At 44.5% G+C, this 18,313-nt stretch overlaps 1 protein-coding gene across 1 annotated transcript; it reads left to right on the forward strand.

Moving 5' to 3' along the window:
- Positions 1 to 233: 233 nt before the first annotated feature.
- LOC119646234 lies at positions 234 to 17,467 on the forward strand. The gene is made up of 5 exons (XM_038046624.1): positions 234 to 486; positions 8,332 to 8,949; positions 17,006 to 17,095; positions 17,150 to 17,305; positions 17,359 to 17,467. The coding sequence occupies exons 1-5, from the start codon at positions 262 to 264 to the stop codon at positions 17,410 to 17,412; spliced, it is 1,143 nt and encodes a 380-aa protein (XP_037902552.1). The 5' UTR covers positions 234 to 261; the 3' UTR covers positions 17,413 to 17,467.
- Positions 17,468 to 18,313: the final 846 nt, after the last annotated feature.

An 18,313-nucleotide genomic window follows, 5' to 3' on the forward strand; every position in this document is an offset into this window, starting at 1 on the left:
AACAGTTAGGGGTGAATGTTGCACAATAGGCCTCTAAAATGTTTCATTATTCATTCGCATGGCTTATCCTTTAGATAAGTATTCTTTGGGTTAATTGCTTACTTTTGAAAACATTCATGTATTATAAATTGCATTTACTTATTCGTCTTGGCCACCATTACTTTGAATTGGTCATGAATGGTATCGTATCTATGCTTTCTTCGCAAATAAACACGGCCAGCACGTACATATATTTCAGTCGAATTTCAAATCTATCGTGGAATGGATAGCCTGCAAAGGTTTGACAAAATTTACAAGTATTTGCTCGTGATGGCCCCAATTATGGGGGTCGACTTTTTTAAACATTCTAATCTGAATTGGAGAATAATTCTCTGCATTAGTGTTATTATGATGGGATCTATTAGTGTTCTTTATACATTATATATTGTTCGCGATGATTTCGTAATTCAATTGAAATGCCTTTGTGCTGCAATGCAAGCTATTCAGGTAAATCATGTGAATTTCGAACTGTTTTCCTCTGCCGCAATGCTAGAGTAGTTTATCCAAATATGCCCTGAATGGGCGACCTAATAAGTGGGTGCTATTTTGTGAATTGAACTCTCGCTAAACCCTTGTCACCGTAATGCACCTTGCTGATACCATTTGCTGCGTTGCTGAAGTTCTGTCAAGTATTTTTGGACCATCGATTCCAGAAATCTTCCTTGATGTGTGAAACCAGCTTCCACCTTGTGTTAACATCCTTTCTTGAGGGTTGTGCATGTAGACCGACAGTTACCTTCAACGGTTCGCGGATGAGAAAATGTCCTGCTGTTAACGTGGCTAAATGATTCAAGCCACATTATAGCGTTATAAACGGTCTTGAGTTGAAAATTGCGTCTACCTCGAAGCTCAAAGTACATTCCATTTCACACTCCCAGGAGTTCTCCTCGAACATATGCTCCCGAAGGGTCATCCCAATTCCAATAGTACCAGGTAACCTCCGCTGTTTTTATGTGACAAGAGCCACTTTAGATTAGTCCTTTACAACCTCCGGTCTGATTGCTCCCCCGAGTACCTCTGGACGGCACTCCCATACGGGTTGACTAGAAGCTGCCACTTAGATGTTACCCTCTCATCTAACAACATTTTGACAGCAAACAACTGTAACCTCTCCACCCGATCCGCCCTAACTAAATCAGTTTGCAGCAAAGACACATGCCTCCTGATCCTGTAAACCACGGCATGCGGACTACCTCTAAATCAAGAGGAGAAACACCCCACAAAACCTGCATGGCATCAGTCCAAACCATGCGAGATACAGGAGAGCACGCCAACAATGCTACTCGCTGACAAGAGTAGATCAGTTTCCTACCTTGCATCATCATCACAAATTCATACTTCAGAGGGAACCCGTACGTAGAACATGCAAGGCAACTCTCCTAAAACCCCATCCTCCCTTCAATCCTCATCTCACCATACGTACTAATTTGATTAAACGCGTAGTGAACTCGATCAGATGTGAGTAAAAGCGCATACGCTCCGCGACTGTGACTACCAAGTATATCACTTTCTTCAAATTTACTCCGTTTAATTTTACTAAGGGAGGAAGACCAAGGTTCCCTTTTAACAACAATGCAACGTTTTCCTCAGTTAAGACCGCGACACGAACTTTAAGAGACCACGCGCAAGCAACGCATTCAACCACCGAATTAAGCTCACCTAACAGTTTATCCACCATCATCATCATATAAATGGACCTGGGTAAGATCCCTATGGGCAGCAGTACGCCACATTAGCCCACACTCGCTCACTGGCACCTTGAATGAATGGTTTCCTACCATGAAAGTAGCGCGTCCACAGAGCTAGTTCCTGGCAGCTACACTCACGAAGTTTCGACAACACTGATGACCAACTCAGGTAATCAAACGCACCTTTGAAATCTATAAAGATTCCAAGGACGTTTTTGCTAACATAACGGACAACAAAGTTTTTCACATGCATTAAGGTGGTGTCTGTGGACCTACCAGTACGGAACCATGCTGCCTGTCAGACGCTAGATGGCCGCAACTAGCTGTTCTGCAGGCCATTCTGTAAGCAATGAACACACACGTGGTCTTTTGCGTCGCAGTCAGCCACCCTATGGTGGAAACCCAGGCACCTGAAGCCTGGGGAGAGCATGCCGTGCGATCTAGCCAAATAGCAAAACCACTTGACATACACTCGTTCAGCAGACGCCAACCTGTCAATTACAGCTGGAGCTCCCTGCAGAGCTACATTGCTGACCATTTTGGGGCCTCATACCGAATCGGTCGACTTCCAATTTTTTTGTCTTTCTTTTTGAATCTGTCGAAGGATATGTCATCCGCAAAATGATTCTCGTATATACATACTGATCAGCCACCCAGCAGACTTCAGTGCATTCACTTTGTGAACCCTGAATCCTAGTGGAGGAGCCACCTCGCGCATTACTACTTTCGCGACTTCCTTGAACGATGCGTGCTAGTTTCCGCTTTTGACCACAACTGGCCATTTCATCTACTGCTAAGTAGCTTTTCTGCGGACGACTTCCTCGCGAAGGATAATGGATCCAAATGAGTCCAGAAAAATCGGTGATACAGTTGCTGAAAGGACATGCTGGTTCCACTTGATGTGAAGGTAAATTACCCATCAGTTGCGTGTACATCCTTCGCCTTGCTTTCATACAATGGATACACTGTTGTCCAATATCTAGCGCTATATTCTTCCCCCGCTCATAAGCGTTGTATTGTGATTTCCAGCAACCCTTGAGGTCCTTCATGCATACTTTTTACATGTACCTCACGAATAAATGCTTCCTTGCTTTTGTTCGACTTGTAGCCCGGGGACGAAAATGATTCTTGGCCATCCAAGAATAATGGTCCGAAGAGCGATAAATTATATGGTGTGTGTGTTTATGAGGTGCGGAAGAGCCAAAGCCTCTGAGAACTCAGACACTAGTGGTTCATTGTACTCGACTTCCCCGTCTACCGAAATATCCCGGTTTCGTCTATGTATCCCAGCATTTTGGTTAGTAGATGTGATGCTATTCGCTGCAGTTGGAACACATTAGCACCAAAAATCTGACGTCAGAGGCGGACCGCTGCCTAATCACTGGACATACAGGTATCATCACCACCTAGTGAATTATGACCAGTCAGAATGCTCAGTCGTCCTGCATTTTGACAGGATAAAGATAGCGTATTTATTGGTTCTGATAGAAAAAGTTTGGTTAAGGTTCTGCCAGCTACCGTTATGGGAAGTTTCTTTCCAGTTCTTGATAGCAGCATTAGCCAATGCTACTGACACCCCCATTGCTGGTTCCAGTTCAGGCAGCCCTCTTTTGCCATCCGAGATTTCACTTCCCTCTACACCATAATGATCGGGTGCTCAGAGAATTTCCACCGAATTGAATCTAGAAATAGAGTTCAATCGGTTTCTACACTCCTGAAAGATTTTCAAACCCAGATTGCCCCAGGTTGCAAACCATTCAGGCTGAAAAAATGGTGCATATTATCCCAACCGGAAAGCCCAATTCTCATTTTTACTCAAGAGATAGACTTCTGCTCCAGAACTATGTTCTGGTTTTGAGTCATCATTGTTGGGGATTTCCGTATAGCATTCCACATATTCTTCTGAAATTTCCCACTTTTCTCTACGTTTCAGGATAACTTCATATCTTCTGCCAAACAGATGTATGAAGGCCCAAGAATCTGAACGCATTATGCGTTCAGCATTATAAGAACTGGATTCAGTTCTCCCAATAACTCTTCTAATGCTCTGTGCCTCTCACTTTCGTTGGTGCCCCACTGATCAAAGGGAATTACCCTATGAGCTGCTCCCAGTGCAGTGCCTCGAATGTATATATCTAAAGGCTTCAAATTGAGTAATGCATCTAGAGCTTGGCCCCCTACATGAGGATGGACGATTCCGTAGCCTACACAATGACGAAATCTATGAGCGATATCATGACCGTCCGGTTGTGGATAAAATCCGGCTCAATAGGTTACGGTGGGCGGGTCACTTGATCCGTATGGATGAGGATGATCCAGGCCGGAAAGTCTATAAGGGCAATATCTATGGTAGAAAAAGAAGACGAGGCAGACCCTGCCTAAGATGGAGCGATGGCGTAGGTCAGGATGCCAGACCGCTTTTAGGGATATCGAATTGGTGGACCTCGGCACAAAACCGGGATGTCTGGAGTTCCGGTTGTTGCGCCGTTGATGATGATGATCTAGAGCTGCGCCAGATGTTGTGCTCATGTCATCAGTAATACCCAGACACACACTTCTTTGTAGTGCGACTATTTGGCAGTGAAAACTTTTTATCTTACCTTAGCCCACCGCACTACGTATGCATAAGCGAACATCGGCTTAATGATAGTAGCATATTTCCAAATTACTTTATGAAGCCTAAGTCCCCATGTCGAGACACTGGTCCGTCTGCACAGCTTCATTTCATCGTTTGTTCCAAAGAAGTTTCTTGTCTAGAATAACACAAAACCATTCAGTTTCCTTCTATTCCCCGGCCACCAGGGTAAGGGTCTTATTTGAAACTGAAGGTAGTCAGAATTCGCATACTAAAGACCAAGCTCCCCATTGGCCACGCAGCCCTTGGCGTATGCTGCTCCACCTTGGCTTGGGGTCCTATTAGCACCTTCTCCGGTGCAGGGAGAACGATCCCCGGGCTGTTGCTTCAGTTCATCCCCCCGCCAGATCTACTTGCCCCTAACACATGACCAGCAGACAAGCAGATCCTCGTCAATTGGATGAGCCTACTCCCAGCCCGGCCCTACACACTCTTGGCCCGCCCGAAGACGGTTTCCAGCGGCCACCACGCGGAGGTCGTGTGAGGACTTGCCGAATGATGCAACTTTAACCTGAAGCATAATCAGACCGGGCCGCCTTTCTACCTACGTGTTTTTATTTGGATTTGAGTGGAAGTGTATGCCTGAGACACCAACTATCAACCAAGTTAACGGGGCGTTATATATATGTCTTCACACCGTTGGGAGATCCCGATAGTCAGCTATCATAGCCAAGTCATCAGCAAAAGCTTAATCATGTATTGACAAATTTTGATATCACCTAACAGTGGGTCAATCAAGATACTGCATTGAAGTGGCGGGTGCACCCCTCCTTGGGATGAGCCTTTCATTGCTTCCCCCTCAGGACACAGCAATCTCAGCGTTAACATTGCATAGAACCACTTAATTAAAATATTGTTGCTACCGTGTTCTCGGGCGACCTCATAAAGAAAGACGCCTTCAATGTCCATAAACACCCCCACCAATCCTCAATTTTTGAAACCAAAGATAAAGAACAGACTCCCAGAGTTTCCACATTGTTAAACATTTAGTGGGTGCAACCTTAGCCTCTTTCCACCAATGTAATGCTCAATTAATCCCTCCAAACATTTCAGCAAAAGTGATGTCAAACTGATCAGCTCTGAAGTTCTATAGGTTTAAATAGTAATTTTCCCAGGCTTCGGCATGGACACTACCTTAACCTACTGTCAAGGAGTAGACATGTATCCAAGATCAAGGCATGCTTGAAAAATATTTCTTAGCCATCGCCCTAAGGGCACTATAACTTCCTTTAGCATCGCCAGATAGATGCCATCCATGACGGGTGCTTTGGCAACTCGCACATTTTTATTTGCAACAACTGCTCCCGAAGTGTTCCAATTCTCCTTGCAATACTTTCGATTTGAAGGACCCGCCAACTCTCCCCCTTCCACTTCTCTCACCTGTTCCCTCGGACGGAGTACTCCCCAGTCTGCATTGATTCCAGTGTGAAATCCATGGAGGTATCACCGGGGTTTCTAAGAGAGTCCAATTTGAACTACTCACCCCTTCCAATGACTCTACTCAGCCTTGAGATCACCCCCGTTCCTCACAATATGTTCCAAAGGAGTCTCGCTCCAAACACTTACCGTGCCTCACGAACGAAGGGGCGCCCCGCACATTTGCAGTCATGAGATCAACTGAAGTAATGAAATCAGACCTTCTCCTCTCCAGTTGGAGCCCACTTGATCCTGTCTACGCTATCTGATCTCTTACTTCTTGCGTCGGTGGAGGATACAGAGAATCATAGGGTACGTAAAAAGGAGCAACTATGATGATTTTTTCTCTAGCTCGTTAATCTGATATTTTAAGATGATCGTGAGTAGGTTCTGGGTACAGAACTGTCTCAGCATAATTGCTTACAGCAGCTTTGATATCAGGACACAAGCTCTCGGTCTTGTGGTTCTCTCTTAACTGATCCAATTCCGCAGATTTTATAAAATTGAACCCTTGGTTCTTGCACTAGAAAAATATATGGACAGTACTGCAGTTTTGTCAGCCCGCCAGGTGGGGCTTTAGCACGCTCCAGATTAATTTCAACATAAGCTAAATCTAATATTTGGTAGAACAAATTTAAAATTGTTTGCCACTACCGGTGTGTAACCAGGTCTTCCCCATACCGTACCGTCAAAGGCTCGATCTGCTCATGTTTGATTTCTCTAAGAATTGCCGCATTTGGAGGTGCGTCAGTGCCCATGTCCTCATCTGTAAAGGGTATCATCCCTTCATGTAGAGTATTCTTCCGTTCTTCACTTAACTCCTTCTCCGGCTTGTTGTATCCTATATTTGCTGTATTTGCGTAAATGCCTTCCCATCATTGTTGTTTGCTCTCAAAAAAAGAGATGAAGTACCATACCGCGATTATCCCAGGCTCTTTTGGTCCAGTTCGAACACCAAGCTGAAACCATCCACGTTTTAAGATTTGCCCTACCTGGGATTCATGAACTTCCCCCTCCAATCTCCCGAATCCTTGCCTGGGTTCTGTTCATACACACCAGCAGCGTCCATGTCACCAGCATCCCTTTCTTTCGTTTTTCCTGGTAAAGATGAAAGGAAGGTTCTGATACACAGTATTTAGCCTGTAGTCCCCTTTCCTTACTGGTCAACGTTTCCCTAAAGACTCACTAAACTACGCCCACCACTTCTCCTGTACTAGGGATAGGGAAAGAGTTCTGCCGTTTGCATGCCTGAGACTCTATGGTATGTTCCGAAAGGCATAGCAACTCCAGTTGGCCCTGAGCCGAGGGTAGTTTCAACGCTTTCGTCCGACGGACCTCTTGAGCTCATCATACCGGGGGTTTTAGGACACTAGAAATTAGTCAATCCCTCAACCATAAAGATCGCTTATTTCCGGATATTGTAGTGCTGCGTACTATTCCTAGGGATTAAAGATTTAGTAGCAGATAATAATAAGAATTTGGGGTATGAGCACCACCAGGGTACCCCGCAAGGAGAATTCTTTTCAGGTAGCCATCTGGGGTGGTCCCCAAGTCGAATGTTGTAACTATACTGACTCATTCTGTGGTTACAAGAGCCGCTGATTCTATACTCGGTCAAGGTCTACGTACCAGGACAATTGCCAGCTCTTAAGAGACCAGCGCCTGACTTTCCCAAAACCAAAGCTTTCCTACAGCCAACCGCTGGACCTCGTCATCACATTAGCCCAGTGTCGAGCCTGACATTCCACACATCACATCGAGCGGTACCTTAGAAAGCAGAATACTGAGTGGGCCGAACAACTAATCTCCAGGGACGCTCGAAACCAACTAGTGCCGAGGGCTCGGAGGAGTCATACGTGAACTAACCGTGAACTTGATTCGGCGAGCAGAGCCATCTCAAAATAGAAATAAAGAACAGTGAAAAACTATATAGTTCTTTTTGGTCTAGAAGTGCCATAACGTATGGAGTAAAACTCAGACGGGGCAAGCGAGAAAGCTCACAAAACTTAAATATTCTGCTGCACTTTGAAAAATAGGTCCCGAAGTGTTTGATTGCTGTACATACCACAACCCTTCCTCTTCTTCTTAGGAGTCGATTTAGACAGTACTACCGCGTAAAGGCCGACCGTAGTTGGATATCCAGTTTCTCCTAAGGTGAGAATGGTTGTACTTTCCTTTTTGGCTGGCTGCCCCGTAAGCAAACTTTCCATTGAGTTATGAATTAGGTGAGGTCTCTAAAATTCCCGTCTCGGCTGCAACCTGATTACTCATAATCGCGAGTGAAATCTGTGACTTCTTATCACCACTACAAGTCCCCCCACCCCAACAAGTTGGTGTTCGAGGAGTGGAAGGATCAGAATCTGTGAAGAAAGAGATCAGTCACCAAGAGGAGAAATACTTCTCAGAAATTGATTTTCAAAAATTTAGATCGAATTTCTTATTTGGTAAGGTCACTATCTAGAGGCAAAATATCTTAAATAGTAGGATTCTAGCATTCCTTGAACGAAATATAGAAAATTATGTGATAAAACATGACTTTCCCTCTTTTTTCAGGGTTCTACAAAACTTTACTGCACCCTTAAATATAAAAAGGGAACGGAACGACTCCTCACTTCTGTTCGAAATGCTTTTAAGTTTAACAGGAACAGCGGACCTAGTCGAAAAAAAATAATGGATAAATGCGCAACAAGATACACAAGTTTCGCGAAATATGCACTCTTTATCTGCTTAATTATAATTTTAATAATTGGCGCGTATCCACTTTATTCTTTCGTGCAACTAAAAAAAATTGAACTCTTCTTTGAAATACACTTGATTGGCTTTCCCATGAGTGATGGCACAGCGAAGACTTATACATATAACTATTTAGCGCAACTTCTGGAAATCTTTTATGCATATCAGGGAAATATACTATACGATGCTGTGCTATGTACAATAGTTTTTGGTGTCTACGTATCTGTTGAGTTACAACACGCAGCTTTTCAAGAAACACTCAAGTTTATTCGGAAGGATCAGCTACTGTACAAAACACAATTAAAGAATTGCATGGTGTTGAATCAAAGCATAAACAGTTATATTCTGGAATTAAATAGGATATTCTCATCAGTGGTATTCGTCCAAATTGGCACAGGTTCAGGAACACTGGCGTTGGGTTTGTTTTGTATAGTCACGGTAAGTACATTTATTGCTTCAATCCTAATTGGTCACAATTTTGAGCTCCTTGGCGGGTACCTTAATTTCTACCAATAGCCTTGCTGGTCCGTCGAGCCGTTTACCTTTTTACAATCAAATCCGTGTTGGTCCTCGATTCCTCCCTAGCCCTAGTATTAAACAACAGTACCCGAATAGCCATGATCGAGGCGATACTGACGGGGCAAAAGGACCTCGCTACACAGGTTTAGATTCTAGAAAAGAATTATAGGAAAGAGGGGCCATCTGGGAGAAACCTTGATAAAGCAATTCAGTGCCCTTCGGTCTCCTTAAGTCTGATGAACCGTACTTTGATGTGCAAGAGAAGGTGGCGACAAGTTTTGAGGTGATCAAGCCATTGATCAAAAACTATCAAGCTCAGATTGCCAGCAGATTGATGATGGGAGAAGGAGAAATTGGAATGCCATACTCCATATCCGATTCCAATCACGAAGGAATATCTACCAACAATGGTATCACTCGAGGAGGAGGATTAATGTCAATTCCAACTGCCATACCGGCTCTCGGATCACCTGTCAAAATTACCACCGATACAGATTCCTTTCTTCACCGGCATCAGCAAGGAATGGTGCGAAGCAGATACTGCCTGTACCAACCACCGTATCCCGCCAGGAACTGGATGATGTGATTGGTCTCCCCATGTTTCCGCTCAAGCCACATTTTAATGTTGGGAATGAGCCTGTGCGTCCACCGACTCCCAAACATTTCCTTGAAGGATCTCAGTTCGTGATTAGAACTGACCACAAACCGCTTACCTTCGCCTTCGTGCAAAAGGCGGACAAGGCATCACCGTGGCAGCTCAGGCGCTCGAATTTTTTTTTTCCCAGTTTTCGACGGATATACGCTACGTGAGAGGAGAAGCCAACATCGTTATCGATTCACTTTCATGTATTGAAACTATAAGTTTGCCAACGCTAATCGGAATGGATAAATTAGCCAGCGAAGCCTACTGAACGACAACTTTACTTCTCCTCGGTTACAACCTTTCGACGAGTCAGATCAGGGCCTTTCGATCCGGTAACTTTGCGTGAATGAATCTTCGACGTGCATCACCGATGTTCTCATCTCAATGCCCGCGTTACGTTTCAAGCCATCAGTAAAAAATTCGTTTGACTAAGCATGCGCGAGGATATTCTTCCTTTCGCGGGATCGTGTATTCCCTGCCAAAAATCAAAGATTGATAGGCACCCAAAAACGAGTTCCTTTCCTTCCGGACACCAAGTATACAGTAACATGGTTGGACCGCTAATGCCACCGCGTGGTTATCGCTATTGCTCAATAATTGTGGACAGATTTCCACGCTAGTCGGAGGCAGTACCCCTGCCAGACTAAAGTACTGAAACAGTCGCCGATGCTTTTTACTACAGTTGGGTTTTCCGCTGTGGAGCCCCCAGGATGGTCACATCCGACCAAGGAACTCAGTTTGAGTCCGTGTTCACCCGCACTTCCATGTATCACCCGGCGTCCAATGGTTTAGCCGAACGAACAAGGATATCTAACTACTACCCACCGTCCACCTGGGACTGCGAAATACATTCAAAGAGGATTTGGGTGCCAGCTGCGGTGAACTTCATTTTGGAACCACCCTGAGACTTTCCGGAGAGATTTTCGCCGCAGCGACCCGTAATTGTTCGTCGATAAGTTCCATCAGTAGATGCGAGAGGTTCAACCAACCCCAGCAGCTCATCGTAACGCATAAGGATCTGAAAGCTTGTTCGCATGTTTTCCTAAGAATTACTTCAGTGAGGAAGTCACTTTCGCAACATCCTTATACTGGACCCTACGGTGTAATTTGCCGTATGTCAAATGTACTTTTCATACTCGACGTCGACGGAAATAGTTGCAACGTTTCCATGGAGAGGTTGAAACCTGCGCTTATTTTCGTCACCGATTCTTGGAACGCTCACTCAACCCGACGGTTCTGATGCACAAGGTCTCAATAGAAAAAGGGATGTATTTCCAACATGTTCTGTTAGTGTCCCGCCCACATTGAATAACGTGCCAAGAGGCCAGAGTGAACCGACCAGGAAATCAACGTTAACATCCTAACCAATTCAGCAATCGCCGACATCCCCATCAAAGAAGTCCAGCTCCAGAGTTTGTTGGAAACCGCTCAATCCACTAGCGGCGCATATTAGACGAACTTACCCAGCGAAAGGGGACCTCTTTTTTTTTTTTTTTTTTTTTTTTTCCCCCGATGGAAGGTGGAAAGCTTTAAAAGCTACCGCAGGCTCCTGCCACACGGTTATGTGGGACTCTTACCCACTAAAACCACCTCCTTCTCCTTCCACTCTCCCCGCGGGACTCCCATTTGGTATTACGTCGCGGGGCTGGATCAGAATTTATTCTGCGCTCATGTCAACATTCGTATTCCTCTCACGTTCATTCTTTCGGATGACTTCCTCCTGCCTAAGCTTCTTTCCGATGGCTGCAATAACTTTTTCAACTGCGGTCCATATCCCCTTGGCTTTCACCATAAGCTCCATGATATTTTCGGGTGTAAAGTGCTCCCCGGTTGTAGCTTCTAATGTAGCCCTTTGGGTTTCGAATCTGGGGCAGTGAAAAAAGACATGTTCTGCGTCCTCTGGAATGTTTGCACACTGTGGGCAATATGGCGAATCATCACGCCCAAATCGATACAGAATTGAGTTAGGTCGAAACCTACTTCGCCGTGAGGTCGTTCGATCCATTTCCGGATATCCCATATGATTTTGTGAGTCCAACGGCCTTTTTCTGACTCGTCCCACTTCTCTTGCCATTCCGCGACAGTTTCACCTCGTGCGAACTGTCGCCGACGGGCAGGAGATTCTCCGGTGAGGTACGTTCGATTGTAAAGTCGTTGTATTTCTTTCGCCAGAATCTCAGTCGGGATCATTCCTGCTATCACGCAAGCTGCTTCATTAGAAATTGTTGTGTAAGCGCAACATGTTCGGAGTACACTTATGCGATACGCAACTCCAATCTTTTTCTTATTTATTGTATTTTCCAGTGCATCTGCCCATACTGGGGCTGCATACAGTAGGATCGAACTGACCACCCTTGAAATAAGGAGTCGACGGCTCGGCCTTGGGCCACCTATATTTGGTAGCATTCTCGCAAGCAGCGCTCCGATGTTATATGTCTTGGTTGTTGCACCCTCCACTTGCAATCTGAAATTCAACATTTGATCAATCATTACACCTAAGTACTTAAGTGCAGGCCTCGAATAAATTGTTTGCGTTCCAACTTTGATCTTCATGGAAGTGCACTTTCTCCGCTTGGTAATAAGTACTACTTCCGTCTTATGCTCTGCGAGCTGTAGACCGTCACACCAATATCGTCCGCGAAACCAATGGAGGCCACACCAGTAGGAAGGTCTAGGGTCAGTACCCCGTTATACATAATAATCCACAAGAGTGGCCCTAGGACAGACCCTTGTGGAACTCCGCATGTCGTTTGGTAGGATTTCATTCCTTCATCTGACTCGCAGCACAGAGCCCTATCGATTAAGAAGTCGGCAACAATACGCACCAGTTACTTCGCCACGCCTAAGTTGATTAGGAACTTAAGTATCTTGCTCCATCTAGCGGAATTGAAGGCATTCTTCACATCAAGTGTAATCACTGCACAACATTTGCCCTCGTCAAGTGCGGTCTTAGCTGTGTTAGCTACTAGGACAAGTGCATCGGTTGTAGACCTCCCCTTTCGAAAACCGAACTGATTTTCGGAGAGACCGCCATCCTTTTCGGCAATTCGAATTAATCTGTTATAGATTACTCGTTCGAATAGTTTGCCAGTATTATTTAGAAGGCATTTCGGCCTGTAGGACGAAGCTTCACCCAAAGGTTTGTTTGGCTTGGGGACTAGAATTAATTTCTACTTCTTCCATTGTGTAGGAAATACTCCTTCTTTAAGGCATGTGGTGAACGCCTCGGCAAACATATTTGGAGCTATTTTTACTGCTGCCTTCAGAGCTTTATTGGGGATGCTATCCAAGCCAGGTGCTTTGTTTCCAACAATTTTATCCGCAGCTTCGAGGACCTCCTTTTCGCTTACCATTGGAACTTCGGCGGTGTCTATCCCGACAGTGGGAAGGTCAGCGGTACTCACATTCTGTGGGAAAAGATCTGTTACTATTTCATTAAGCAGAGTAGGGGAAGAGATCGGTGGGGAGCGTTTGCCTTTAACTTTCGATATTACGGTTTTATAGGCGCCACCCCAGGGGTTCGTATCAGCTTCATTACACAGTCGCTTAAAGTATTCGCTTTTACTTTTCATGATGGCCACATGTATGATAGTTTCTTCCGAGCGTTTTTATACTCTTCATGTAATTGCTCGTATCCAGATCGGTTTCTATTTCGCTGACTGCGCCTTCTGGCCTTGAGGCAGGCCTTGCAGCATTCTCCGATTTCAGAATTCCACCAAAAGTTCGGAACTCGCTTCTGTGATACAACATACCTTGGCATGGATGCGTCACATGCTCGTTGCAACTTCTCGCCAAACTGCAGAGCTTTATTTTCTGCGCTTCCTTCAAGCGCTGTATTTTGCTGCAGAACCTCTCCGAAAATCTCCTCGTCAAACCTATTAGCTCCCCACCTTTCAGCTCTCGTCCGAGACCGTTTCATTCGTTTTCCATGTCTGATTTCAAAAATGATGGCCTGGTGGTCGCTATGTGTATATTCGTCACTGACATACCACTGCAGATCCTTAGCTAAAACATCGCTAACAAAAGTGACATCTATCACGGACCCCATTTCTCTCTTACGAAAAGTGTTCACGCATCCAGTGTTAGCCACTACAAGATTCAGACGAGAAAGAGCTTCGAGTAATATTCGTCCTCTTGCGTTCGTTTCTCGGCTGCCCCATTCTTCAGCCCATGCGTTGAAATCTCCAGTCACTATCTTAGGACTATGGTTTTGTGCGTCTGTTGCTAGCCTCTCCACCAAAGAATGGAACTCCTCTGTCGTAAGGCTTGGAGCCGCATAACAGCTGTAAATAGATATTCCGCCTATTTTTGCTCTAGTGAAGCCATTCTCGAGGATCTTGGTGGTTCCTTCTATGGCCCGATTTCCGCATGTCCATATCGCTGCCTTTCCGCTCTTATCCGCGACCCATACTCCACTGTCTAGGTTTTTGTACTGCTCGCAGGTAATAGCAACGTCGATTTTGTTTTCGAATATCGTCTGGGAGAGCAGGTCCTGAGCCGCTTGGCAATGGTTCAGGTTTAGCTGTAGGAACCTCATTTGCGCATAGTGTTGATCGCCTTCCTATACACCGAACATGTGCTGCTGCCTGTGACATGGGCGCTGTCAATGTCGTTTATTTGCCTGCAGAACAGACAATTGGGTTTTTCTTCGCAGGCTTTTGCAATGTGGCCTTTATTTCCGCATTTACGACACAGGTCGGACCTATCGTGAACGCTAGTACATTTCTTCGCCACGTGCCCAAATTCCAAACACCTGAAGCATCTTTTCAGAGTTATCTGCTCTCGTAGTCGGCAGACGACCCAGCCAATCCGAACTTTACTGGCTGTGATAGCCCTTTTGGCCGCTTCAAGTGTTAGGCCTATGGACGCAGTTTGTGTGCCGCCATATGCCTTCCTCAGCCGTAGAATATCTCGCTCCTGGACCGACTGTATTCCCAACTGGGATCGTAGCGCTTGACAAATTTCTTCCTTCGTTGTGATCTCGTCCAAGTCTTTACACTCAATAACCACTCGATTTTGACTGAGCTTCACTTCTGCTGCCTCACCCAGTGACGACTCGATTTTTTTCTGCAAGTCTTCTGACTTGTTTTCGCCTGGTTTGAATTCCAGCAATAGGTCGCCCTTCTTCGTGCGCCTTATGCGGTTCACCCTTTCACCTAGCTCCATTAACGAGGTGTCTGTTTTGACCTTGCGCAGAATATCAGCGTACGTAAACTCACTTGTTTTTGTTATTATTAGCGCATCGGGCCTGCTTCTCTTCTGCAGCTTATACTGTAGGGACCTAGAGACCAACCTAAAAGTGGGAAATCATCTCTCTCCTGCTCCCTCAGATAATCAATTCACTTAAAATTCAATTGTTTTTTTGGTTTCTTGATTTCGTGGATCAAAGTTATTTTTAATGTTCGTGGTAATAGTTGTCCCTGCCCACACCGCAAGTTATTGCCATCACCTACAGATTCGTGAAGCTCACCATGGTAACGATAAAGCTCATGCAAGTACCGTGCAATATCGTGGTTCGTAAAATAAACAAGCCGGAAATGAAAATTTATGCTTTTTACCAATCGAGGTACCAGACGAACCTGAACCCTCCCCCCCTCTCTTTCGTCGAGAAAAATGAAACACAGAGCGCAAGAAAGCACTGAGAAAGTTAACGACTAAAAAACGCAGTTCGAATTGAGGGGTATCTACAGTGGGTTCGGAGATGATAAAATGACCCTAGAAAGGTTAGGCCAGTCCAGCATAGTTCAGGGAAGCCTGAGAGTAAAGGTTGGGCACAATAGTTCTTCAAGGACGCGGTGCGACTTTCCCTTAACAGAGAGTAAAGGTTGATTTTCTGGTCAACGAAAGAAGCGAAAGGATGTGAACATTCAGGAGAATTACCACTAACGGCGCATTGCAATACACTATTGCGGCAGCTCCTTTTCAAATGTAAGGACATTATTCATAAAATCGACGAAAGCCCTGACGTTCGAGTAATGAAGAGAAGTAAAATAACACTACTCAGCGAGATGTCAACGGCGGTCCTTGAGGTCAATGATGAAGTCTACGATGACATTGACTCTCTACAGTGTCATCAACTTACAACTATGTAGACAACCTAACACACCGTCTTGCTTAACGCCCTGATAGAGGCATACAATTCCAACTAGACGAAGACATCAGGTCGGTCAACAGAATGAGCAGGTGGTTGGTAGCCTGGGGGTCCAAATCGCCACATATCTACCTATTCAACAACCTTTGTCTCCTACGATGAAGTGGGCATAAAGTACACCAGAATGAGGGTTGCTTTATATGATCGAAGAGATATACCAAGGCTCCTGAATGTTGTTGATCTGACTAGCACCATCGGGAAAGTGCTAGGAAAAATTAGCCGAGATACCACAAATTCCTTAGGGGTGAATGTCCATACAGAAGGATCAAGAACTAAGGGCGGCACTCAGTTGTTTTTATATCATCGGTGTAAACGATATGACATGATATTCGATACCCCAGGCCATAAGGGATGGGCACTGATTGGATCCACAAGTAAACATCGCCATAATTTGCTCGATGAACATGAGCTTGAGGCGTGCTACTTGCCGGAAAATATTTTTGTTTGGTCATCGAAGTATACAAAAAATATCAATCTCATCTCTCTCAGACGAAATAAACGGATTTACCCAATAGACAACATGGGAGATGCTGATGGTGGGCTATACGTAAGCAGCAAGCCCACTGCAGTCTCGATAATTTTTAATGGAGGAAGTGGTCTTTGAGACAGTCGGCAAACTACAGGCACGTGATACTTGTTTAGCTAACTGAAACGAGAACGGCAACGAAGGTTCTAGTTAAGATGGTTTTACCTGGGAACTGTACCCTTCGGAACCCGACCGTATTTTCCAGTCGTGGCTTGATCAAGTTTTCAGCAAACCCGTCGAAGTTACTCCAAATACTCATCCCACCGAGCATCACAACCGGGTTCACCACCACATGACTATCATCTCCAGGATTATAGCAATGCTCCTTTCATTACGGAGCCTGGTAGTTCTGATAATCAGTCAGCAGCAACGAGTATTATCTTGGTTTCAAAACCGACCCAGACAGCTGACAGCTCAAGGTAATTCGGCTCGACGGAACCATTGTTGAAAATATTTCCTTGTAGCACTCCGGTACCTTGGATCAGTTTGGAAGGGATAATATTGCTTCCAATGATTATAGGAAGCAATATTATATTAGTAGGCAGGTATGGGATTTTTCTGGAGTGTGACCAAATAGGATTAATCTGGTTCAGCAGATGTGGGTTTGGCAAAAGATTTAAAAATAAGCAGAAACGATCCAACCATTTTTTCACAGACTGACTGGTTAGGAGCCTATGGATTCGCAATGTTTGGATTCCTTCAAATTATCGAATACTGTTTCATCGGGACCTTTCTTGAAATTTCGGTATCTAATACTCTAATTCAGCTTTTACCTTTAACCTCCATTTACCTTAAACAGAGTGAGAGATTAGCGAATATGATATATGCATACCCGTGGTACTTAACTTCGTGTGGAAATCGCAGGATGATTTTGATAGCACTTATTAAATCGCAACAGCCTACAAAATTAACAATTGGAGGAATGGCGCATTTGAATATTCAATCGGGAACAGCTGTAAGATAAATTAGATACTTTTTAATTCAACTAATTTATTCTCATTCTTTCAGATAATCAAAACAATCTACTCGTACTTAATGATGCTTCTCAATTTCACAACTTAAGGAAGTTTCCTTTCACTCAGAATTTTGAAGCACCTGCACAGACATGGACTAGGAGAATCTAATAAAAAGGTTTAATTAACTTTAATTAATAAATAAATCCTATGGAATGCCTAAATCATTTATTTGTAAGGAAACTAACGTAATCTGATAGCTTACCGAAAGTAAGCTTGGATCCGGTTTTGGATTAACCTTTACTGCAACCGCAAACACCATGCTCATAATATGACAGACAGACAGAGTATTGTCTGTGCGATTTTGGTCGAGAACGTCAGTGTAACCCGCCAACGGGCATGTCCACAATATCGTGGTTAGCAATAGGTTTAGGAGTTGTCTACTGGATATGGGCAAAAAGAAATTGATTATCACTTGTTGGCCACTTACGTATTTCGTCGGAATCTACTCGCAGGACAGAAGATTAAATCTAAATTCATGCTTAACAACAGCTAATGCATCCAGCATAGTACAAACGAAAGTACTCATACTATCCAATAGGTAGCGTTTCCAGCATGAACCTGTGTGACACAAAAGCATTCTTCCATACATCCGTTCTGTGGTGGAACGTTTGCTGCTGGGTAGTATGAATACCCTAATATATGGGAGGTATTTTTTATATCTGACACGTACATTGCTTGACAGGCTACCTGCTAGATAGTAGTCGTACTTACCCGTCTCTAATAGATTCAGAGACCGTAAAATCGTTGAGAGCTAAGTCGACCTAATCAGTAGTCACTGAGCCTAGTTATGAAGAATATAGGCAAAACCGTTAAATACGAGATTACTAATCTGCCGGCCAACAGGTTTAAAGTTCGGCTCAATTGTTCTAACACTCACAAGAGACCCTTCCAATTAAGCAAGACCTCCAAATAATAAAATCGTTCCTTCACAATTAAGGAGGAGTGAA

The sequence above is a fragment of the Hermetia illucens genome, chromosome 1, assembly GCF_905115235.1.
Source record: "Hermetia illucens chromosome 1, iHerIll2.2.curated.20191125, whole genome shotgun sequence".
Lineage (NCBI taxonomy): Eukaryota > Metazoa > Arthropoda > Insecta > Diptera > Stratiomyidae > Hermetia > Hermetia illucens.

What these genes read in the sequence shown, in the direction of transcription:
- LOC119646234 (XM_038046624.1), top strand. Translation starts at nt 262, where the DNA reads ATGGATAGCCTGCAAAGGTTTGACAAAATTTACAAGTATTTGCTCGTG. An exon ending in CTGCAATGCAAGCTATTCAG is followed by an intron (nt 487 to 8,331) that starts GTAAATCATGTG and finishes CTCTTTTTTCAG; the next exon opens with GGTTCTACAAAACTTTACTG. An exon ending in GTTTGTTTTGTATAGTCACG is followed by an intron (nt 8,950 to 17,005) that starts GTAAGTACATTT and finishes ATTTTTTCACAG; the next exon opens with ACTGACTGGTTAGGAGCCTA.